Source organism: Drosophila sechellia, chromosome 3L, assembly GCF_004382195.2.
Source record: "Drosophila sechellia strain sech25 chromosome 3L, ASM438219v1, whole genome shotgun sequence".
NCBI classification, from domain to species: domain Eukaryota; kingdom Metazoa; phylum Arthropoda; class Insecta; order Diptera; family Drosophilidae; genus Drosophila; species Drosophila sechellia.
Genome location: NC_045951.1, coordinates 426,266 through 445,977, shown reverse-complemented (window position 1 = coordinate 445,977; position 19,712 = coordinate 426,266). Strand labels below are relative to the sequence as shown.

At 48.4% G+C, this 19,712-nt stretch overlaps 6 protein-coding genes and 1 long non-coding RNA gene across 11 annotated transcripts in view; 2 read left to right on the top strand and 5 right to left on the bottom strand.

Moving 5' to 3' along the window:
• The window catches only part of LOC116800947, a 97,403-nt gene that overhangs the window by 58,608 nt on the left and 19,083 nt on the right, over positions 1-19,712 (bottom strand). The window lies entirely within an intron of this gene.
• On the top strand, positions 34-754 carry LOC6610182. The gene has a single exon (XM_002034754.2). The coding sequence runs from the start codon at positions 159-161 to the stop codon at positions 651-653; it is 495 nt and encodes a 164-aa protein (XP_002034790.2). The 5' UTR covers positions 34-158; the 3' UTR covers positions 654-754.
• Positions 776-4,949, bottom strand: LOC6610181. 2 transcript variants are annotated; one of them, XM_032717773.1, is made up of 5 exons: positions 4,787-4,949; positions 4,154-4,733; positions 2,752-4,064; positions 1,588-2,679; positions 776-1,526 (listed from the first exon to the last, which is right to left on the bottom strand). In XM_032717773.1, exons 1-5 carry the CDS (start codon positions 4,826-4,828, stop codon positions 1,245-1,247), a joined length of 3,309 nt encoding a protein of 1,102 aa, XP_032573664.1. In that variant the 5' UTR covers positions 4,829-4,949; the 3' UTR covers positions 776-1,244. The 2 variants fall into 2 exon arrangements, with proteins under 2 accessions (XP_032573664.1, XP_002034789.1); XM_002034753.2 differs by having other exon boundaries at positions 1,588-4,064; positions 4,787-4,828.
• On the top strand, positions 5,258-7,998 carry LOC6610180 (cell division cycle 5-like protein). The gene is made up of 4 exons (XM_002034752.2): positions 5,258-5,389; positions 5,459-5,724; positions 5,784-7,228; positions 7,288-7,998. The coding sequence occupies exons 1-4, from the start codon at positions 5,345-5,347 to the stop codon at positions 7,974-7,976; spliced, it is 2,445 nt and encodes an 814-aa protein (XP_002034788.1). The 5' UTR covers positions 5,258-5,344; the 3' UTR covers positions 7,977-7,998.
• LOC6610179 (RING-box protein 1B) lies at positions 7,994-8,565 on the bottom strand. Its single transcript, XM_002034751.2, has one exon. It carries the CDS (start codon positions 8,439-8,441, stop codon positions 8,073-8,075), a length of 369 nt encoding a protein of 122 aa, XP_002034787.1. The 5' UTR covers positions 8,442-8,565; the 3' UTR covers positions 7,994-8,072.
• LOC6610178 (zinc finger protein 346) lies at positions 8,776-10,142 on the bottom strand. Its single transcript, XM_002034750.2, is given in 3 exon segments — positions 8,776-9,765; positions 9,768-10,052; positions 10,119-10,142. Coding segments are annotated over 2 exon segments (1,041 nt in total). The 5' UTR covers positions 10,021-10,052; positions 10,119-10,142; the 3' UTR covers positions 8,776-8,977.
• LOC6610176 (tyrosine-protein phosphatase 1) lies at positions 10,407-19,182 on the bottom strand. Of its 4 annotated transcripts, none has more exons than XM_032717779.1 (10): positions 18,987-19,182; positions 14,711-15,122; positions 14,063-14,170; positions 13,902-13,994; positions 13,699-13,840; positions 12,783-13,632; positions 12,020-12,705; positions 11,342-11,966; positions 11,090-11,267; positions 10,407-11,028 (listed from the first exon to the last, which is right to left on the bottom strand). In XM_032717779.1, the coding sequence occupies exons 2-10, from the start codon at positions 14,861-14,863 to the stop codon at positions 10,939-10,941; spliced, it is 2,925 nt and encodes a 974-aa protein (XP_032573670.1). In that variant the 5' UTR covers positions 14,864-15,122; positions 18,987-19,182; the 3' UTR covers positions 10,407-10,938. The 4 variants fall into 4 exon arrangements, with proteins under 4 accessions (XP_032573670.1, XP_032573672.1, XP_032573671.1 ...); XM_032717781.1 differs by lacking the exon at positions 18,987-19,182 and adding an exon at positions 18,865-18,966; XM_032717780.1 differs by lacking the exon at positions 18,987-19,182 and adding an exon at positions 15,284-15,391.

Here is a 19,712-nt window from a genome sequence, read left to right as displayed (position 1 = left end):
TTTTATTCAGAATTTAAAAAATAAATTAATATTACTAAATACCAAAGTAGGCAAAAGGAAATGTTTCAAAAGATCTCCCCAACGACATGGACACCTACCAAATTTCGTTAGCTTTCATCTGACTCTGAATTTTACACAATTTTTAAGTGAAATATTTAATGATGAGTATCGACATCGTGATGCAGCTGCTCTACGGAACGGCGCTTCTGACTACAATCATAGTGGCTCCTTTGGCCACGCTGGACTTGGACGTGGACGAAAAAGACCAACGCACTGCAAAGGCCCGCTATTTGGAAGTTATGTTCTACGCGGCCGTTTCACTCGTCCTGACCGCGATGGCGTTAATGCACAGCCTGGTGACCTCGCCGCGTTGGCGGAAGCAGAATTCAGTGAAGATTTTGCTGGCTATGCTTCCCTGGATGCTGGTGTGCTGCATTCATTTCCTGATGAACGTGATGCTGCAGCTCAAGGCGATCTTCAACGTGGCGACCGAGACGCGCCAAAAGACCTTGATCTACGCCCTTGGCTTCTATTGCGCCATCTTTGGTTTGGCCCTGGAACAGATGCTGCACTGGAACGTCGTTTTCCATTTGATGACCGACGGGGTAATAACAAGCATCTCCAATAGCCAACTGCCATTAGTGATATTCTAAGTTGGCGGACCGATTTCACTAGTTTAGTTATAGCTTAATTTGTAGTAACATAACATGGAAGCATCTTTTTCAGCATTAATTTACAATAGGCACCCACACACCTCCACATTTCGGATAAGAGGTTTGAGATTTGTAAATGTATTTCTGTTCTGAGCATGCTATATACACGAAGGGAATGAAACTGGTGTTCAATTAATTAATAAAGCCTTTCCCAATTAACTATTATATACATACTTATGTACAGCAACATATGCTTAAAATTCTAGGACAAACATATACAGGAAAAGAAAAAAGTAAAAGTCAAAAGAATTATCTTCGGAGAATTCCGAAGTCCTGGATTGCACTTCAAGGGATGTACAAAATCAATATGTGAGTGTGTCTTCAGTTGAAAAGATCCAATCCATCGACAGTATCATCCTTCCAAAGAAACAAGCATCCGAATTGGGGTTTTCCCCTTTGCTGTGGCTTCCTGCGTACTTAAAACTAATAACATTGGTACAGTTTTGGTATAAAACTCGATAAAAACTAAGCGGCACTTTGTTCTCGCGCAACCTATCTTCTAAAATATGTACAGAAGGGATGAAATCGTCCCTAGGAAGCCTGCAGGATATTATCTTGAGCCTTGATCACCTCCATACCCACTTTTGTACTGGAATGAGCGAGCACCAAATTACTCTCCACCTTGATCTGTGATTGTTTCGCCAACGGAACATGGCCCTGGGATGAAGCTGAAGATTGATTGTGACTTCCGGCGTCATGCTTGGCCTGGTGAACCTGCAGCAGACCTTGATTGATGCTGGTAAAGTTGCACTGGTTGCACTTGTAAATGATTGTGGACAGCTCCTGTTCAGGATGGCGGGTCTGAAGGTGTATCTGTCCAAGGAGAGCAAGTCTATTAGAAACTTGACTAATGATTAATAGAAATCTATCGAACCCGAAAAGCGGTGCTCTGGATGGCTCGGAAGTCGCAGTGCGGGCAGGAGTAGCGTTTCCTCTCCTTGTGCGTGGCTAGGTGGCGCCGAAAGGCGTTGTGATCGCTGGTCTCGTGATCACAGGTGTCGCAGCGGAAACGTTTATGCTCCTGATGGCTTCGGAGATGAAGTCTCAGGCTGCTCTTGGAACCAAAACGGCGCTGGCACTCGGGGCACTCTAGCTGTTCGTTTCGCTCTTTGCATAGGTGCTCCCTGAGGGTTTTCTTTTGCTTGAAGGCGGCGCCGCAATCTTCGCAGCGATGCATTACAACGGGATTGCCTTCTGGTCCCTCGGAAATCTGCTCGTTCGACTGCTTTCCCATGCCTAATCCTTGAGTGCGATGCAAGCGACGGTGGTTCTTCAGTTGCTTGGTGTTCTTAAATCCCTTACCGCACTGCTCGCACTTGTAGTTTCGCTCCTCCGAGTGGATCTTAGCGTGGGTGTTCACGAGACGCGAATAGATGGGCGTCTTAAAGCTGCACAGCTGGCAGGAGTACAGCTCCATGTCGATCTGGTGGGTCCGCCAGAGGTGCGTATGCAGACAGTTCCAATTGCTAAAGTTGCTGGACTTGCATTCCGGGCACACCACGGGTTGGTTTGAGCTGAGGAGTCCATTGTGGCATCTGCCGTGATACTCCAAAGTTACGGGTGATTTGAAACGGAACATACAACCCTCCACAAGGCACTTGCCTCCCTCTGGCACTTGATTTGGCCCCAGAGAGAGTTTTCTTTTGGAAGCTGCTCCACCAGAGTGCTTGGCTCCATAGGGACGGCCTCTGACCGAGGTGCCGCCTCCAAGAAGCGGTGGGTCCACGGCGGCGGGAAGAAGATTATTGGCCACATAGATGCGGGCTGGCTTTTCGATAGCAGCACTCATCTCGGCTGCCAAGGGAACCAGCGGCGGAACTGGCAAACTACCTAAGGCTGAACTTTGAGCAACAGAGGATGTCCCTTCCGAGGATGTTACCGGTACTAGCGGGGGAACTGTCCCTCGTCCTCCCACTGCAGATCCTTCTTCTGCGTTTTGTGTGTCCTCCGGTGGTGCGGCGTACAACTGCGAAAAATCCTTGATTAGCAGATCCACTGAAGTGTGAGACAAACCATAAAGTGGGGGAGCATTAGCTACTTCACTGGGTGTAGGCAAACCGAGTCCAGCTTCTGGTACAGCATCTTCCATCCATGGCCAGCACTCCAGATCCTCAGGTAGGTCATAGCCATCCTCGCTGGGCCAACTTTCACTAATAGAGGGCTGGAATTCGCCAAGCGTTTCCGTTGGTCCCTTAAGCTGTGAAGTTACTTCCATAGCCTGCTGCTGCACGGGCGGAAGCTCCATCATGGTCATTGCCATCGGTTCCAGATTGGGCACTATTAAGTGCTCAACCTCGGTGCGATTCATCAGGTTTAGTTCGTCCACAGTGCGCAGGTGCAAGGTGCCCCTCTGCGGTGCCTTCAAAATGTCCACATTTTTGATGAAGATCTTTTGCTTGGTCGTAATGGGAGTCGTAGGTGGCATGTAGTGCTCCAGCTGGACAGGTTGTGGTTCCATTATTGTCAGTGGATCATTCAGAGGAGGTGGCGGAGTTGCCTCTTCCGGAACAAAATCCACACCAAAATCTAGGTCCAAAGCACTAAAACGTGTGTTTTCCACATGGGAGGCAGGTGCTCCATTGCCGTTCAGCACAGAATCAAAGGGAAATGCCTCGGAACACATCTGTGCGAGCGGGGCGAGGCTGGGCTCGAATCCTGGAAGCTGGCACATGGGCGTGAGTAGTGTCTCCGACTGGAAGACATCACCATCTGCTCCTCCTACAACCAGTACACTTTCTCCGGGTTCTGCTGCCGACGGCATGTTGCTATTGAATCCCAAACCGGGCAGAGCAGATGGCAAAACCATAGGTTCCTTGAGGATGTCTACATTGCGGATATAAATCTTCGGCTGACGCGGCTTCTCCGGCTCCCCGCCCACATCAGGAACTTCAAGGAGACTATTGTCCGTAATGAGCGAATGATTCTGCATCTGGGAGTCGAACGGCAGCAAAGCTGTCTCCCTGAGCACGTCCACGCTCTTGATGGAGATCTTCTGGCTGGCCTTTGGCGGCGGAGCGGGTAAATTCGCAGCAGGTGCTGGTGGCATAGTCTGTTCGCTCGGCGATGCTCCTACAGCCACACCTTCCAGCAGATCAAGAATGTTAGCGGCGGACCCGCTATCCGGCAATAAGGGCGGGAAGTTCGGGAGTGGCTCCCTTAGGCAGTCCACGCTTTTTATAAAGATGCGACTTTTGGGTCGATTTTGGCTCTGCGACATCTGAGTCTGCTTTTTGGTCTGTGCTTCAGTGACTTTTCCGCCCACAAGTGTGAGTGTCTCACTGTCCTCCATTTGATGGTCCAAGCTAAGGTGCAAGCTGAGCGCATCGCTGGTGTAGAAAATGTTTGAGCAGCCTGTCGAAGAACACGTGAAAAGAAAGTGAATGCAAATAGGATGAAACACCCTAGCAGAGCACTCATATTGAAGGCGCACTATGCCTCACCTGGACACTGTTTCCTGTGCTGCTCCATATAGCAGTTTCCCTGGCTAAGGTGTTGTTGAAGACGCATCTGGCAGAGGCTTAAGAACGGACAATTGGGACAGCGCAGGATAAGAGGCGGGCCCTCCTGAATCATTGCCTTGCCCTCCACGCTGGCGCAGCTGGAATTTCGAGTTGGTGGCGTTGGCGTGGCATTCAGGCGATCCTTTGCTGCCGCTTCCGCAAGTTCCGACTTAATCAGTTCCTCCGACTTGATTTCCGCTGTGCGCCTGCGGAAAGCATTGCGGTAGCTCTTCTCCGGTTGCTGCAAGTCGGTGGTGTGGATCTGGACAAAGGGAATGCCCTGATTGGGCTGGGACTCCACCGCCAGCTCAGGAGGTGATCGATTCCCGCCATCGGCCAGCCACAAAGTAGTTCCAGAAGCGGTGGCATTTGCAGCAGACGAGGAGGTAGATCCGGATCCCGATCCGATGACCAGCTCGTCGTCAAAGAATCCCCCGAAGCTGGAGTCCTGCTCCAAGGAGTGAACCGGTGTGGAAAGCGACAGGTCCTGGTGCGGATGCGGATGCGACAGCGGGAGCAGCTGGAAGACACACGGCGTGTTTTTCTGGCCACAGGTACTCGCTGGTTGCTCACCTGGTTGCCGCCGTAATATCCCGGATAGGTCGCATCGCTCATCGTGGGTGCCTTTCTTGGTCCAGTTGCTACCCGGTGCCGGATTCCGGTTGCCGGTTTTCCGCTTCCTGGGAACTAGCCTTTTAACTCCGCATCACAATATGCATTACGCAGAAAAACAACTTTTCCTCACAAAATAACTGATAGCGAACAGCTGTTGCTGTACACAGTGTGGCAGCACTGTTTGCACAACCATATTGGGTCACACTGTATCATTATGTTTTGTCGTGTGTAATAGGCCTTTATTAAATACAATAAATTAAGTTGCGAATATTAAAACCGAAGTTAAAGCAAACTCTCTACGAAGACAAAATAAAAAATAGGGCAATTTTATTAACTAAGCTAGAATAGTTTTACTAGAGTTTCAATAAATATAGCAAAACGTGCTGGGGATATCGATGTTATCGAGGACTAACCATCGCTAGCGGCTACTGCAAAAAAAAGAGCGGAGTTTCGTGGACTCGAGTGAAAATTGTGAAAATCCATTATATACGGCAGAAAGCAACATAAGATCCCAGAATGCCGCGAATAATGATCAAGGGCGGCGTGTGGCGCAACACGGAGGTAATTATACCAATAGTTTATGGGTTAATCACACATGGCTTACATGGGCTACCTATTTAATTTTTCCAGGATGAAATCCTAAAAGCTGCGGTTATGAAATATGGCAAGAACCAGTGGAGTCGTATTGCCTCCCTCCTGCACAGGAAGTCCGCTAAGCAGTGCAAGGCCAGGTGGTACGAGTGGCTGGATCCGAGCATCAAGAAGACCGAGTGGTCCCGCGAGGAGGACGAGAAACTGCTCCACTTGGCCAAGCTGATGCCGACGCAGTGGCGCACCATAGCCCCGATCATCGGGCGGACGGCAGCCCAGTGCCTGGAGCGCTATGAGTACTTGCTGTGAGTTCAACGCATAAAATACCAAGTAGAAAATTTCTGATCCCTTTCCTGCCGCACAGAGACCAGGCCCAACGCAAAGAGGATGGCGAGGACACGATGGACGATCCTCGCAAGTTAAAGCCCGGAGAGATTGACCCCAATCCAGAGACCAAGCCGGCGCGACCCGATCCCAAGGACATGGACGAGGACGAGCTGGAAATGCTGTCCGAGGCACGCGCCCGCTTGGCCAACACGCAGGGCAAGAAAGCCAAGCGCAAGGCTCGCGAAAAGCAACTGGAGGAAGCCCGCCGCCTGGCCACTCTCCAAAAGCGGCGTGAGCTTCGTGCCGCCGGCATTGGCAGCGGAAATCGCAAGCGGATCAAGGGAATAGACTACAACGCCGAGATTCCTTTCGAAAAGCGTCCTGCCCACGGATTCTACGACACTTCCGAGGAGCACTTGCAGAAAATTGAACCCGACTTCAACAAGATGCGGCAGCAGGACCTAGATGGAGAACTCCGCTCAGAGAAGGAGGAACGCGAACGCAAGCGGGACAAGCAGAAGCTGAAGCAGCGCAAGGAGAATGAAGTGCCCACCGCAATGCTGCAAAACATGGAGCCCGAGCGAAAGCGCTCCAAACTAGTCCTGCCTACGCCGCAGATTTCCGACATGGAACTACAGCAGGTAGTCAAGCTGGGACGCGCCAGTGAGATGGCAAAGGAAATTGCCGGCGAGAGCGGCATAGAGACGACGGATGCTTTGCTAGCCGACTACTCCATTACACCCCAGGTTGCAGCCACTCCACGTACTCCGGCTCCGTACACCGATCGCATCATGCAGGAGGCCCAAAACATGATGGCCCTCACCCACACAGAGACGCCACTCAAAGGCGGCCTGAACACACCGCTGCACGAGTCAGACTTCTCCGGCGTGCTGCCCAAGGCGGCCTCCATCGCCACGCCTAACACAGTAATTGCCACGCCGTTTAGAACCCAACGCGAGGGCGGAGCAGCCACTCCCGGCGGATTCCAAACGCCCTCCTCCGGTGCCCTAGTTCCCGTAAAGGGGTCAGGAGGGGCTACGGGTGCCGTCAACACACCTGCCTTCGTGAGGGACAAGCTAAGTATCAATCCCGAGGAGAGTATGGGCGTCACCGAGACCCCAGCACATTACAAAAACTACCAAAAGCAACTAAAGTCTACACTGCGTGACGGACTCTCCACGCTGCCCGCTCCACGGAATGACTACGAGATCGTGGTGCCCGAGCAGGAGGAAAGCGAGCGCATCGAGACCAGCTCAGAACCCGCCGTCGAGGATCAGGCGGATGTCGACGCCAGGTTATTGGCGGAACAAGAGGCGCGACGAAAGCGGGAGTTAGAGAAGCGCTCCCAGGTTATTCAGCGTTGTCTTCCGCGACCCACTGAAGTGAACACCAAGATTCTGCGACCGCAGTCCGAGAAACAGAATCTTACGGAACAGCAGCAGGCCGAAGAACTGATTAAACACGAAATGATCACCATGCAGCGTGAGTAAACCCAACGTTTCCATTTTAACCCAAGTAACTAACGTCCTTTTTCTACGCAGTGTACGACTCGGTCAAGGATCCCGTGCCCGGTCAGTCGCAGCACAAGTTGGAACAGCTACAAAGCTACTTTAAGGCCAATCCCTACGAGGACATCTCGCAGCAAGAGTTGGCGAAGGCCAAGCAAATGCTCACAGAGGAAATGGAAGTGGTGAAGGAGCGCATGGCGCATGGCGAACTGCCCCTAGACGTTTATGCCCAGGTGTGGCAGGAGTGCCTCGGCCAGGTACTTTACCTACCCTCCCAACATCGCTACACACGCGCCAATCTGGCCAGCAAAAAGGATCGATTAGAGTCTGCCGAGAAACGGCTGGAGACAAATCGCCGCCACATGGCCAAGGAAGCCAAGCGCTGCGGCAAGATCGAGAAGAAGTTGAAGATTCTCACCGGCGGCTACCAGGCGCGTGCCCAGGTGCTGATTAAGCAGCTTCAGGACACGTACGGCCAGATTGAGCAGAACTCTGTCTCACTCTCGACATTCCGCTTTTTGGGCGAACAGGAGGCCATCGCTGTGCCTCGGCGACTGGAATCGCTGCAAGAGGACGTGCGTCGCCAGATGGACCGCGAGAAGGAGCTGCAACAAAAGTACGCTAGCTTAGTAGAGGAGCGCGATTCGCTTTACTCACAAATCGAACATATAACTGGCGTTAGGCCCACGGCCCACCAACTCCTGCCCGACCAGGAAGCGTAAACCTTCTTTTGGAACCTAAGTCCGCTCTAATTTAATTACAATAATTACATGCCAGCAAACAGTTATCACCATCTCCTGCCCGATCCATAGTCCTCGCTAGCGGCCGTACTTCTGGTAGACCCACTCCTTGTTGTCCAGCGGACAGACCAGGCGCGTTTTCAACCAGCGCGCGATGCAGTGGTAATGGAAAGCGTGGTTGCACTCGCCCCAAGCCACAGTGCACTCGTCTTGGTTTGCATTCGGGTCCGCCTGGCACTCGATGCACAGGTTCATGATGTGGTTACGGCAGATGGCACAGTTGTCCACTGCTACGTCCCATCCCCACATGGCGTGCGCAACCCACTTCTTCACCACAAAGCGCTCCGTCCTGGCTTGGCCAGCTCCTCCACTACAGGATGGCTCTTCGTCATTGAAGTCCATGTCGTGGAAGTCCTCCGTCTCCTCAACCTCCATCTCTTCGGCCATGGTGTGAAATAACGAAATTTTTTTCTTTTTCTAAATAAGTGTCGATTCGTATTCGAATTTGATTTGAACTTTTTAGTACTATTTGATTTGAACTCAATATGTCTCTGGCTTGACAGTTATAAAACCGATTTATCTACGAAATCACAACGGCGAATAATTTTAAAAATAAATGCAGAGAATGTTCATAAAAAAAATAAAACCTTGTGATCATATTAAGTGGGGCTAAGAAAGCTTATTATCCATGGGTAAACCTCTTTTTAATCGCAAAATTTAGAAACATTTTTTAAACAAGAATATCAGAATAAGTCAGATAGTGGAAGTTCGATAGAGAAATTTCAAAATTCTCTTGGCACATAGAAATTTTTATTCATTTTAACGAGTTTAATATACCACAATATAGCTGTTTCCCACACTTGAATGTCATTATTATTATTATTTTTATTATTATTATGAAGATACTAGCTTCAAGCTGGTAAGTCAACGGCACTATTAACGGGAACTCATGGCTTAGGCTTAGGGAATATCAAATAAATTCTTTACACGTTCTTCTCAGTTTGGGAAAGATTTTTAACCCTTTTCAGGTGCTTCTTGCCAATAAAGTGCTGTTGCAAGATGGTCTCATGGTTCATCATCATGTCGCAGGTCTGGCAGTAGTACTGACCCATTGGAGTGCGATACAAGGCCAGTTGTTCCGCGGCATCCAATTTCTTCGTTTCAGAGGTCGGCGCCTCCGGAAGACGAACATCTTCCGACTGATCGTGATCCTGCCCAGAGGTTCTAAAGTTCTTTTGGTGCCTGGCTCCAACCAAGTGGGCCTGCATTTGTGCAGCAGAGGTGACCATTATTTTGCACAGGTTGCAGGTGCGCTTGATCGCGCTGTTCTCTGATAGTAATACGTCCGTAGGGGAATCTTTGGTTAAGCCCTCCGTCTTGGGGAACAGACTCCTTATGCCGTGACGACCATACGACGTATCGCAGTTCCTGGCTCCGGAGGGCTTCGCGACGCCCTGCTCCACACGCATGTGCTTTCGACCCAAGTAGTGCTGGCGGGCGTGCATCGAGGAGGTGAGGTCCAGGTCGCACAGGTCGCAGTGAAAGGCGTTTGGGCCGGTTGGTCCTTGCTTGGCCAGCCGCTTCACTGGAGGTGCCTCCAGACCCACCTCCGTGTAATTCTTGGCCAGCCAGGCGCTGATGTGTCGGTCGTGGGCCTTCGATTCGTAGTGATCCCGGGCGCGCTTTCTCGAGGTCATCTGCACCTTACACAGCTGACAGTTCAGTGGTCCAATAAGCCTGTTCAACTCCTCCGGATAGCTCTCGTCGCGTCCGGAAACAAGACCAATTCGCCGTCAGCCTCCAACGAATCCTTCTTCATGCACTTAGCCTTCCGTTTCATGTGGGTCCTGATGGACCCATTATTTTTCTTGTCCGTCCGCTCACCAGGTGCCACCAGCCTGTTACTGGTCGAAATTTCTGGGGTTGGATGAGATTCGATACAGGCTCTATCCACACGAATTCTGGGAGTCTCTCCCGTTGCAAGGTGCGGAATGTGGAAGCCTCTAAGGGACCCGGTGGAGCTCATCTCGCGACTGAAATCTATAAGCCAATGCAAAGCTAAAGATGGACCAAGCAAGGGATCAGACGCATGCGTCAAACACTCCCAACCTTAAAATAACTTACGTTACGTTCTTCTGATATTCGCCCAACAATATTTCTTATGCTACTTAAAAAGTCGTCTAATACTAGTAACTCAATAAACAATCAAGCCTACTTATTTTCCAAAAGTTAAAATACATTTTCGTGCAAGGAAACATCTAACGATATTTTATAGTTTTTAAATATTTCATCTCTAGGCAAAGCCAATTTGTTGGCGCCGACCTCGGCGGATATTTTGAAAAATGTACGCAAAAAACGTACATGTATAAATATCAACACACAAGGCTCCCCACTGAAGAAACAATAGACTCGTTTTTTAATTACACATTTTATTGGATTTTTGTTCAGCATAAATACATTTATGAATTGATTTGGTGCTAAAATACTAACAGTTTTATCTTCTCATGTCTATCAGTGTATAAGGTTCGCGTTCTCGGTTGCTATTTGCGTATTGTTCTCGACCGCCAATTGTGGGTGGCGCGTAGCGTTGGATGGGTGTAAATAAATTGCCATTTGCTTCGCTTTGTATACTTCGATTAGGTAGTTGGTTCACTTCGTTAACCATTCCGTGGTGGCTTTGTAAATTTAGAATCGTTCCTTGCAGCACTTTCGGCAACTGATGGAGAGATAATGTATAAGTAAGTGTGTATTTGGGGATACCTTATGAACGGAGTTGATAATGCAATATACGGATTTGTAAGAGTAATGATATACAATCAGTTTTAAACATATGTCTACGGGACCTAAAAATTAAATAGATTTAGACGAAGCTTCGTATAGAATAAGAAAAACTTGGGGCGTGTTAGCGGAAGATTGTAGATTGCGTAGCTGGATGGTCCTGCCCCTAATCCTCGTCGTCGTTAATGGCCGCACTGCTGCGTGAGATCTTCATGTAGGCGGCGCAGATGCACTCGCACACGAAGCGGTACTGGCTCTGGAATTTTAGATCACGATTATAGGAAACCCACAAGTAAATCCTATCCAGCAGTACTCACCACATTCTGCACCATGCAGGCACGCTGATCGCGCATGGTGCGCACAATGTCCAACGGATACACTGGCTCTCGAGCCTCCATCAATGCCAGCGCAGTGTCCATCAGTATGAGCACTCCAGTACGTCCTATTCCCGCCGAGCAGTGGACAATCACAGGTGGATTGGCTGCACTGATGCACCTGAATATTAATAAGATGAAACATTCGGTTGATGATATCCATCACCTATTCGAATTCATAGCCCTTGTACTCACTGATGCACGCTTGTCGAGACCGGCGTCTCGTCCTCCGGAGTGGCTCCGTTGCTGGCCGCGCACTTGCGCTCGCGCATCAGTCCGCCGTTCTCGTCGGCATCCGCATCGGCATCCATCAGGCGCACCTGCTTCAGACTCTCCTCGATCTCCTGAAGGAGCGTGCGGTTTCGAGCGGCGCGCACCCGCTCCGTAAACTCTAGGAAAAGGTTAGGATCGGAGGGCACACAGTGATCTGGCCAGGCCAAGTACTGCATGTGGTGGATGTGTCGCTGCTCGTGCTTGTCCTTCAGAACAAACTCGCGGAAGACGAAGCTACCCGTCTCGTCCGGTTTCTCGCTGAGGCATCGCACCGAGAATCCCTCCGCCAGCTGAAGCTCCTCACCGGTCACCGGCCAATACTGGTGGCATTTCTGGCGACCCGACTCCATTACGGTCGTTAGCATCACCAGGAGATGACTGCTCTCTTGCTGTACCATGCGCCAAAAGTCCGTCGTGGTGCTGGCCAGAGGTCCCTGGGTGGCAATATATCGGTTTACCGCTCCGCCGGGAATCTCCATGTTTACGTAGTTGGCGTTGATGTAGTCGCCTGTGAGCGAGTTGACCAGAGATACCCGGGTGCAGTCATCTGAAATAGGGTTTCCATGTTAAAATGCCTCAATTTAGTGACCTTTAACCTACATGGCGATATGTCTCGATATCGGTTCTTGGGCGCGTTCGCCGGCTTCCGAGCCTCAGTGATGGCCAGATCCGGGTTCTTCCTGTACATGAGCTCGTACTGCGCCAACAGGGCGCCCGAGGCCAAGCCATCGCTGAGCAGCAGCAGGCTCTGGGTAAACAAAGCATCCCCATCGAGCAGATTAGAGTGTGATCCGATCTCATCGCTTTCCGGGACGTACTGGTACAACGGCTCCTCCTCAAGGAGCAGAGGGGCCGAACGCTGAGGCCGCACCGTCAGTAGCAATTCGCCGCTGGCTTGATGACGACAATCACGAATCATGGCCACTACCTGATCGTGACGCAGGCCGTGCACATCCCGGCCATTAATCATGAGTACCTCGTCGCCCTCGCAGACGCGCGGAGTGCAACGATCGGCGGGCGTATGGGGTACCACTTTTGACACCTGAACGGGCAGGCTCAAATCCACTCCACCCTTCACGTTGAAACCATAGCGTCCCTGCTCGTCGGCCTGCAAGCGAATGGTGATGAGGTCGCTGCCGCTTTCAGGCTGCTGATGACCCACGGCGTCCGCTATGGTTGTTGGCAATAGAAGTGGACTGTGTTGGCCGGAGCTGTAGGCGGGCGGCATGGGCGACGGGGATGCAGACTCGAAGCGCCGGGTGCACTGTTCAATAAACCCGACGTCGCTGTCAATGAAAAAAAAAACAAGTAGCGTATGTAACCTTAACTCATGGAACAGTTTTCAAATTTATTTCCTACTTACAGCTGAATGTCATACTCGTCGCTCTGCTGCTCCCACGCTTTGCGCGGCATGGAATCGGCCTCCTTGGAGGTGACCTTGTTATCGTGCGGACGGCTTGTCTTTGTAATGGTCAGTATGGTTCCTGCGCCGGCTGGCTTTCCGTTGTTGTGGGAGTTGGCGCTCTCGGAGCCGCTGTGCTGCTGCATAGGAGTACCGCCCGAGGAGCCTGACGTTCCCACACCTCCGGCCGCTCCCAGAAGCCGCTTGCTCGGCGAGCGCACAAATACCTTGTGAATGCGACCACGCTGTTTGGACTCCTGCACTGCCTGTAGCTCTGTGCGTCCAGAGTAGTAAAACTTGCTACCCAAACTGATGTTGAGGAAGCGCGAGAGGCGGTGTGGTCGCTTTAGGCGGAAGAAGCTGTGGTGCTCCACGCAGGACTTCCACAGCGCCTTGGCGTGCTTGTGGCTGCTCATCCCAAAGCCCAGCAAAGTATCGTAGTTCTCGCTGGGCTCGCGGCGCAACTGGATGAAGAAGTCCTTACGCTTGAACGACACCTTGACCATCTTGCTCCACGAGAAGGTGTTCACGCGCAACGAATGCTGGAAGACGAGCAGTCCGACGGCCGATACGCCCAGCTGCAGCTCCTTGCCGTTGGAGTCGGTGGCCCTGTGCAGGTCAATCCCGTATAGCTCCAATCGCTTAGCGTGCTCTAGGTAGTTGTACTCCGCGTCCGCCGGCAGCTGCCCACGGTGCAACTTGTGCAGTTCTCCAACCTTCCGCTCCGCCTCCGTTGTCTGGTCGCAGAGCAGTTGCATCCCGCTCAGATAGCCCGGCTGGTGTTCTGACGCGTTAAAGTCTCCCAACTCGGCTGTAAAATAAATGCATGGTTTGGTGCTGTCTCATTAGGTAAAGCTGTTGAAGGTCATTAAATTACATTGCACAGTGTAGCTGGCAAGCAGGCACTGGGTGTTGCTGGAGCAGGGCAGCTTGCCCAGTAGAATGTGGCGCTTGATCTGCAGATAGAACTGGTAGCGTGTGAACTCCTCCTGCAGTCGGCTGGGGTCGCTTACAAAAAACTAAAAAAAAAGAAATCTTAATGTTTTTTGTAGAAGGAAATGGAAAGCGCTGTTGTAATACCTTAACCCTAAACTCTAATAATGGTACGGCATCGTTGTCGAGGGAAACGCTGCTGCATTGCTTCTTAAACTGCTTCTGAGCATCAACCCATCTCTGAAAAGAAAAAGCGTGTCAAGTAATTATAAATGCTTTTTAGAGCAATGGAAAACTTCATAACTTACCACGACGTCACCCGGCTTCTGTGGAAATAGTAGACCAAAGTAGTCCCTTTCGGATAACTCGAGATATTGAAAGACCTGATCCAGGAGTTCAGAGCCTTTCGCACGTTTCTAAAAGGTGTACAAATGCATATTTATAACAATTTCTTAATACAAAAGCAACTAGTTAAGATTATTAACTTAAATTCCATTTACTTCTTGTTCGCATTGCCTTCATAGCAACTACAGTAATTAATCGACATCCATTTGGATGCAATTTGGTAGGCTACTATAATCTTAATCTGCAGCAACCACACACACTACTCGATCATTGAGGTGAAAGAAAGTGAAACCTCGACTGGAGATTGGAAAACAATGCGGACAAGTGCGTGTCTGGAGATGCTAGTCGAGAAGAAAGTGAGCTCTGAGTGCACAGCAGCCAAAAGTGAACAGATAAAATTGAATAAATGAATAGTGATGATTATGAATACCGCGAAACTTTCTTTGTTTTGACTACGATTCGCATACCGCATAATTATGCGCGGAATCACGGATATATACATAGGTGTAAGTCAAGTTGTGCAAGTGGAACTTTAAAACGGATCCCTGTCTAATCAAGAATATACGGCTTAGGGGCTGTATGCATGCTAAATCTTAAGGGGTGGGTGTTACCTCGATCCGAAAGGTGTGCGTGATGTCATCTAGGAACAGGACGGTGACGCATTGCTGCCGTTGCGGGGTCTTCTTGTCGCGCGCCAGTTCTGGGCCGCCTCCTCGCAGGCGAAAGGTTCTAGTCAGGTTGTTCAGTCGAAAGCGCTCAAACATGACCGAGTTCCATGAACTCCATGATTCGGGTCGGGTTCGAGCGGTACAAAACTTCGTGTATCACGTTGGAGGGCGCAGATGGCGGAGAAGGAGCTCCCTGTTTGTTCGGACTGCCTCTCCTGGCTCGGCTTTTTGTTTATTCGATAAATTGGCAAGAGTGTTTATATTTCTTAGCTTAGTATGCTTGCTGGATGTTTTGTTTCCAGTTAACTTGGCTGCCTCCCTCGGCTCCTTTTCATGTGGATGGATATCTGATTGACTGAAAAACAAGAGTGGTTGAGAACGGGGCCCATATGAGTACCAACTTACGGCTTGTTGAAGCAATGTTGTTGAAGCAATGAAAAGCGCTCACGCCTCCTCTTCCGCTGCAGTTGTTTATTTTCTTAGTTGTTATTTTATGGTCAACACACAACACACTACCTAACAATAGAGGGCTTCGCTTTTCCTGCCTCTCATTTCTATATCCCCCGCGGGATTGGATGGTGCATACTTCCACGTAGTTGCTCTGCCCAGACAAGCAATCGACGCAGACGAAAGTCGCCAAGTGCTGGGTGACTAATAATTCGTCTTTGTGGCCTTTCTTTGCCTCTCTCACTGCACCGCGTAGCTTTTTCTTACTCGTGGGCCGCAGACAGCCCAGAATAACCATTGTCAAACTTGAAGATAAGGTAAAGTCTGCCATTATATAGGGGACAGTACTAATACAAGCTCGTTTTCTATTCGTACACTCAGGAAAATATTTTTGAATCATAGGAATCATTATTAAAAGTAATTCTAAGAATCATCCCATCAGAATTCGTAAAAAAAAGTAGCATAAACATTTATACATTTTAATTTATAATGCCTGTTTATTTATTAACTGAAGTTAAATAATAATAATAATAATGGATTGTAATTGTCTCAGTGTATTTGCCCCAAGCCTCAAATCGTCTGCTAATGATTGATGTGCCGTGTAATTGGCTTAAATGCTCTCGACTAATATACACAGACCCAAGTATCTATGTGTATATAATTGGAAGCACTATCCACATATTTTACCTTTCAACCTTATTTTACGCAGACGTCGACTGTTCTACAAAACTGGGTTAAACCCGTTTTTGTTGAACTGCGCAAGGCGGACATGGCGCGAATTGAAAAGGGCCAAGAATTAAGATACTGAGCTTTTTCTTATGGTTACCATGTAGTTGCTAGTAATTATCGATCGGGGTCTAACTAGCGAATTTTCTTGAGGCAGTGACTGCTTTTACACAGACATCGTTTTATCGCTAAAAAGTGCGGCATAGGTTACTTTCCTGAATTGCCTCTATGAAAACCCACATGACAGGCAGAGAACGCAATTGTAAGTAAAAATAACTCGTTATCGAAAAGATATTTTTGTAATTTGACAGGCGAGAGAGGAAGACGGGCAAATCTGGCGGATCAGGAAGCACAACTAGTGCCAGATCTAGAAGTGCCAGATCAGGAACTAGAATAGAATGACAGGCATAAATGTATTTTACAAACACTAATCGGCTATAAATGAAAAGTATGTATTGCGATCAAAAAAATTGAAACAGACTTAGTGCTTATCTTCGACCACTGGTCTCGTTTCATTATCAGCAGGGAAAATCAACACCACGATTACGACGACAAGTGCAGGGAACAACATACAAGGTTAATCTACAAATGTACAAATATTCAAATAATACTAATACAAATAATAATTCAAATACCCAGCCCTTCCTTAACAGAACCAATAGTCTTGAATTTATAATTCTAAATTATGGAAACTCATTTCTTTGAGTTACAATTAGCTATGGACCACTGTGCTTGCCTGGGTTATCAACAGGTTGGCGAAAGAGAACAGCACTCGAAAATAGGAATATAATTAAAAACAAACAATTGGATGGTTTGCGTCATTCTCTGACGCCCACGAGACCCGGTTACTAGACCCGATACTAGATGAATGAAAAGGGAAGCGGGACCCGGTGGACAGTGCCCCACGCTGCGCGCCATATTTCCCCGGAAGCCAGTTAAGATCGGTGCCCATTTAGGGCAGGTTGTCAATGGCCAGCCAGCCAGCCAGCCGCTTTGACTTTTCATTATGAAATCGAAATCAAAATAAAAAAATGGACAACGCCTATGTGGTGGCCCACTGGGATGTCCATTGTTCGACCGCTGTTTCTCGCTTTTCGGTTCGTTGACCGACTTCTGTGCGAAATTATCATCGGGACACATGTTTGTTTACCCGTCATTGTTTCTCCATCCCGCTGACCGAATAACGGTATGGGAGCAGCCTCAGCTCGCATTGCTTTCTGCGGCTCTCTCTTAACCAAGCTGAGCTGCTGGCGAAGCACTTTCCTAGGGCACCTCCCCCTGGACCTGCACCTCTCTAAGAGTACTTGTGATCTCTTGTGTCTTGGGATTGCTGAGTGCTCATCTCTCGGGGTGGCACAATCTACGAAATCATTCCAGAGACAAGGGAAACGGGCACAATGGAACCATATGAGGTAATGGAAACCGCAGATGTGGTACTTCCAAGGAAGTGAAATTTGAGAAACGCCAGCCACAAGGAAAGCAACAAAGCCTAGGCCAAACAAAGCGTGTGTTCAGCTAAACTTTTCAATGGGTTCTAAGGAGCGATGTCACTCACATCAATTACACGCGTCTTTCGAGCTGATTTGCTTTGGGACGAGCTGGTCTTGACGCCTGGCAACCCAAATCAAAGTCAAATGCTAATGTTCCAAGAGTATCCTAGATTTATGTTGTACGAATATTATAAGAACCTTTAAATTTTCCTCCATTTTTTATTCTATCATAATATACGTCATATATAATCGCACTAATTTATGTGCGCAATGATCGGTATATAATTAAATGCGTAAAATTGAAATTTCAATTTGGCGACCCCAATTCCCTGTGCAAAATTAGAATTTGGCGGAACCGAAAGCAAAAGCTTGGTCTAAATGGATTTCCCCGGTTTCGAGGAGTTGCGGTCCACCCTCCGGGAACATGGAACACGGAGGCCTGTGGAAAAACAGGTTAAGCTTCCCGATTGATTTTCTCTCGTGCCACCGACGCATCAATTACGATGGCCTGGCATTAATTATCGTCTGGCGTATGCATTTGCTGGGCTTACCTTATGCCCGTTAAGCCTCAGGGTTGCCATGTGTTTGCCGTGGAAGGGGTGGCGACCCCAGGAAGGGATGGGGCTTTCTTCCTAAGCGGGGTTGGGACCGCTTATCGTTGTTTGCCTTTTAATTTTTATTGCTTTTGGCGTGCAGGAGCGGGAGGGGGAGCGCGGAGCGCACCCCACAACTGTTTGTTCAACGCTCAACAAACTGAATATGCTATTTTCGTGTTCATATTCCACATGCATCACAGTCCCCGGATAAAGACCAAAGACCCGGGCGACACTCATACACACCCAGAAGCACAGACAGAAAACTGGGAAGTATGTTGCATTATTGTTAAGCAATGACTATGATCAGTTTTGTAAACTAAACATAACCAAGAACTGGTGCAAATGAGGTAACTATATATTGCAATTACCCATTTATTATTGGACATGGTTTCTTACAGTGTAGAATTGCAGCTGATTTGTGCTTATTCTTCCGTCCATTCGTTTAACACTCCTGTGATTGGGTCATTTGTATTTGTTGTTCTGTATGTCGACTAGATGGCCGAAGAAAACGGAGTATTGGGATCTACGGTTAATTGACGATTTTGTAAACAAATAATCAACGATTAATTGCAGTGCATCTTGGCTATCTTCCTTTCCCCTTCATTCCCCCTTATCAACGCTATTGCCACTTCCTTCGTTGCACTACATCCGTGCGGCTTTCGAGATTTGTTTGCGTGTATGGATGGTTCTCTCTAACTATATTTCTCTCCCTTGCCCGCCTGCGTGGAACTCCGGAAGAGGTAGGGAGCAAGAGGAAGAATAACAATAATAATTACAAACACTGCAGCGAAAGAAGATGCAGCACAAAGGGAAAGGCAGAGAGGCGGGCTCTTCTTACCTCTCTCTTTTCGGGCTGCTGTACTATACTTCCACCAACTAGATTTTGAATTCAACAAACGCAGAATATGTTTCTAACGCATTCGGAAAGAGAGCACACACTGCACAGCCACCGACACTCACACATTCGCACTCAGGCTGCCGCTTTAAAGAAAGGACAACAAAAGTAGAAAAAAATTCACGAAGACCGGTTAACAATCAATATAGATGCGCGAGCGTGGCTTAATGTCCTTTGTCCATTAACTGGGGTTTTCACAAAAACGGAAGAAACGAAAAACAAACCGAAATAAACTGAACCGACACAATGAAAAAATGGACTGGCTAGTGATGGATGCTAGTATCGATATTGATATCGCACGATAGTATCGATATAGCCTTTAGTTGTAATTGATAAGCGCAATCGAGTTAACAGTTTACGATAAGATTACGATATTGGGTATAAGAAGTTGAATTTTTTACGATTATTATTATTCCATATACAAAACAGCACTTATCAGCTGATCATACAACTTTTTATGGAGTTAAAGCGGTCGCTTTAGCCTTAAAACTGAAATGTGCTCCGTGGAAACAGGACATCAAAACTGACTATCGTCAGTGCAAGTGCATGTTCAATATATCGATTCAAACGTCACTGATTAAGCCGATGTCAAACAGAATATAAATAAAAAATGATTTAAAAATTATATCATTATATCATTAAAACATCATGAAACATGAAAATACATCAATCCATATTTTCAATAAATAAAAATATTCCCAGTCCAGAAACTAAGTTGCGAAAAATTACTCTGTACAAACGACACTGATCGTGCCGGCAGACCGCCGGCCGCGAGTTGCCCTGCGCAACAA

Coding starts and splice junctions, on each gene's coding strand:
- LOC6610180 (XM_002034752.2), top strand. CDS start 5,345: ATGCCGCGAATAATGATCAAGGGCGGCGTGTGGCGCAACACGGAG. Junction 5,725..5,783: donor GAGCGCTATGAGTACTTGCT/GTGAGTTCAACG, acceptor CCTGCCGCACAG/AGACCAGGCCCAACGCAAAG. Junction 7,229..7,287: donor CGAAATGATCACCATGCAGC/GTGAGTAAACCC, acceptor TTTTCTACGCAG/TGTACGACTCGGTCAAGGAT.
- LOC6610176 (XM_032717779.1), bottom strand. CDS start 14,863: ATGTTTGAGCGCTTTCGACTGAACAACCTGACTAGAACCTTTCGCCTG. Junction 13,841..13,901: donor TATTAGAGTTTAGGGTTAAG/GTATTACAACAG, acceptor CTTTTTTTTTAG/TTTTTTGTAAGCGACCCCAG. Junction 11,967..12,019: donor ATATCGAGACATATCGCCAT/GTAGGTTAAAGG, acceptor ACCCTATTTCAG/ATGACTGCACCCGGGTATCT.
- LOC6610181 (XM_002034753.2), bottom strand. CDS start 4,828: ATGAGCGATGCGACCTATCCGGGATATTACGGCGGCAACCAG. Junction 4,734..4,786: donor GATATTACGGCGGCAACCAG/GTGAGCAACCAG, acceptor TGTGTCTTCCAG/CTGCTCCCGCTGTCGCATCC. Junction 1,527..1,587: donor TCCAGAGCACCGCTTTTCGG/GTTCGATAGATT, acceptor CTCCTTGGACAG/ATACACCTTCAGACCCGCCA.
- LOC6610179 (XM_002034751.2), bottom strand. CDS start 8,441: ATGGCCGAAGAGATGGAGGTTGAGGAGACGGAGGACTTCCACGACATG.
- LOC6610182 (XM_002034754.2), top strand. CDS start 159: ATGATGAGTATCGACATCGTGATGCAGCTGCTCTACGGAACGGCGCTT.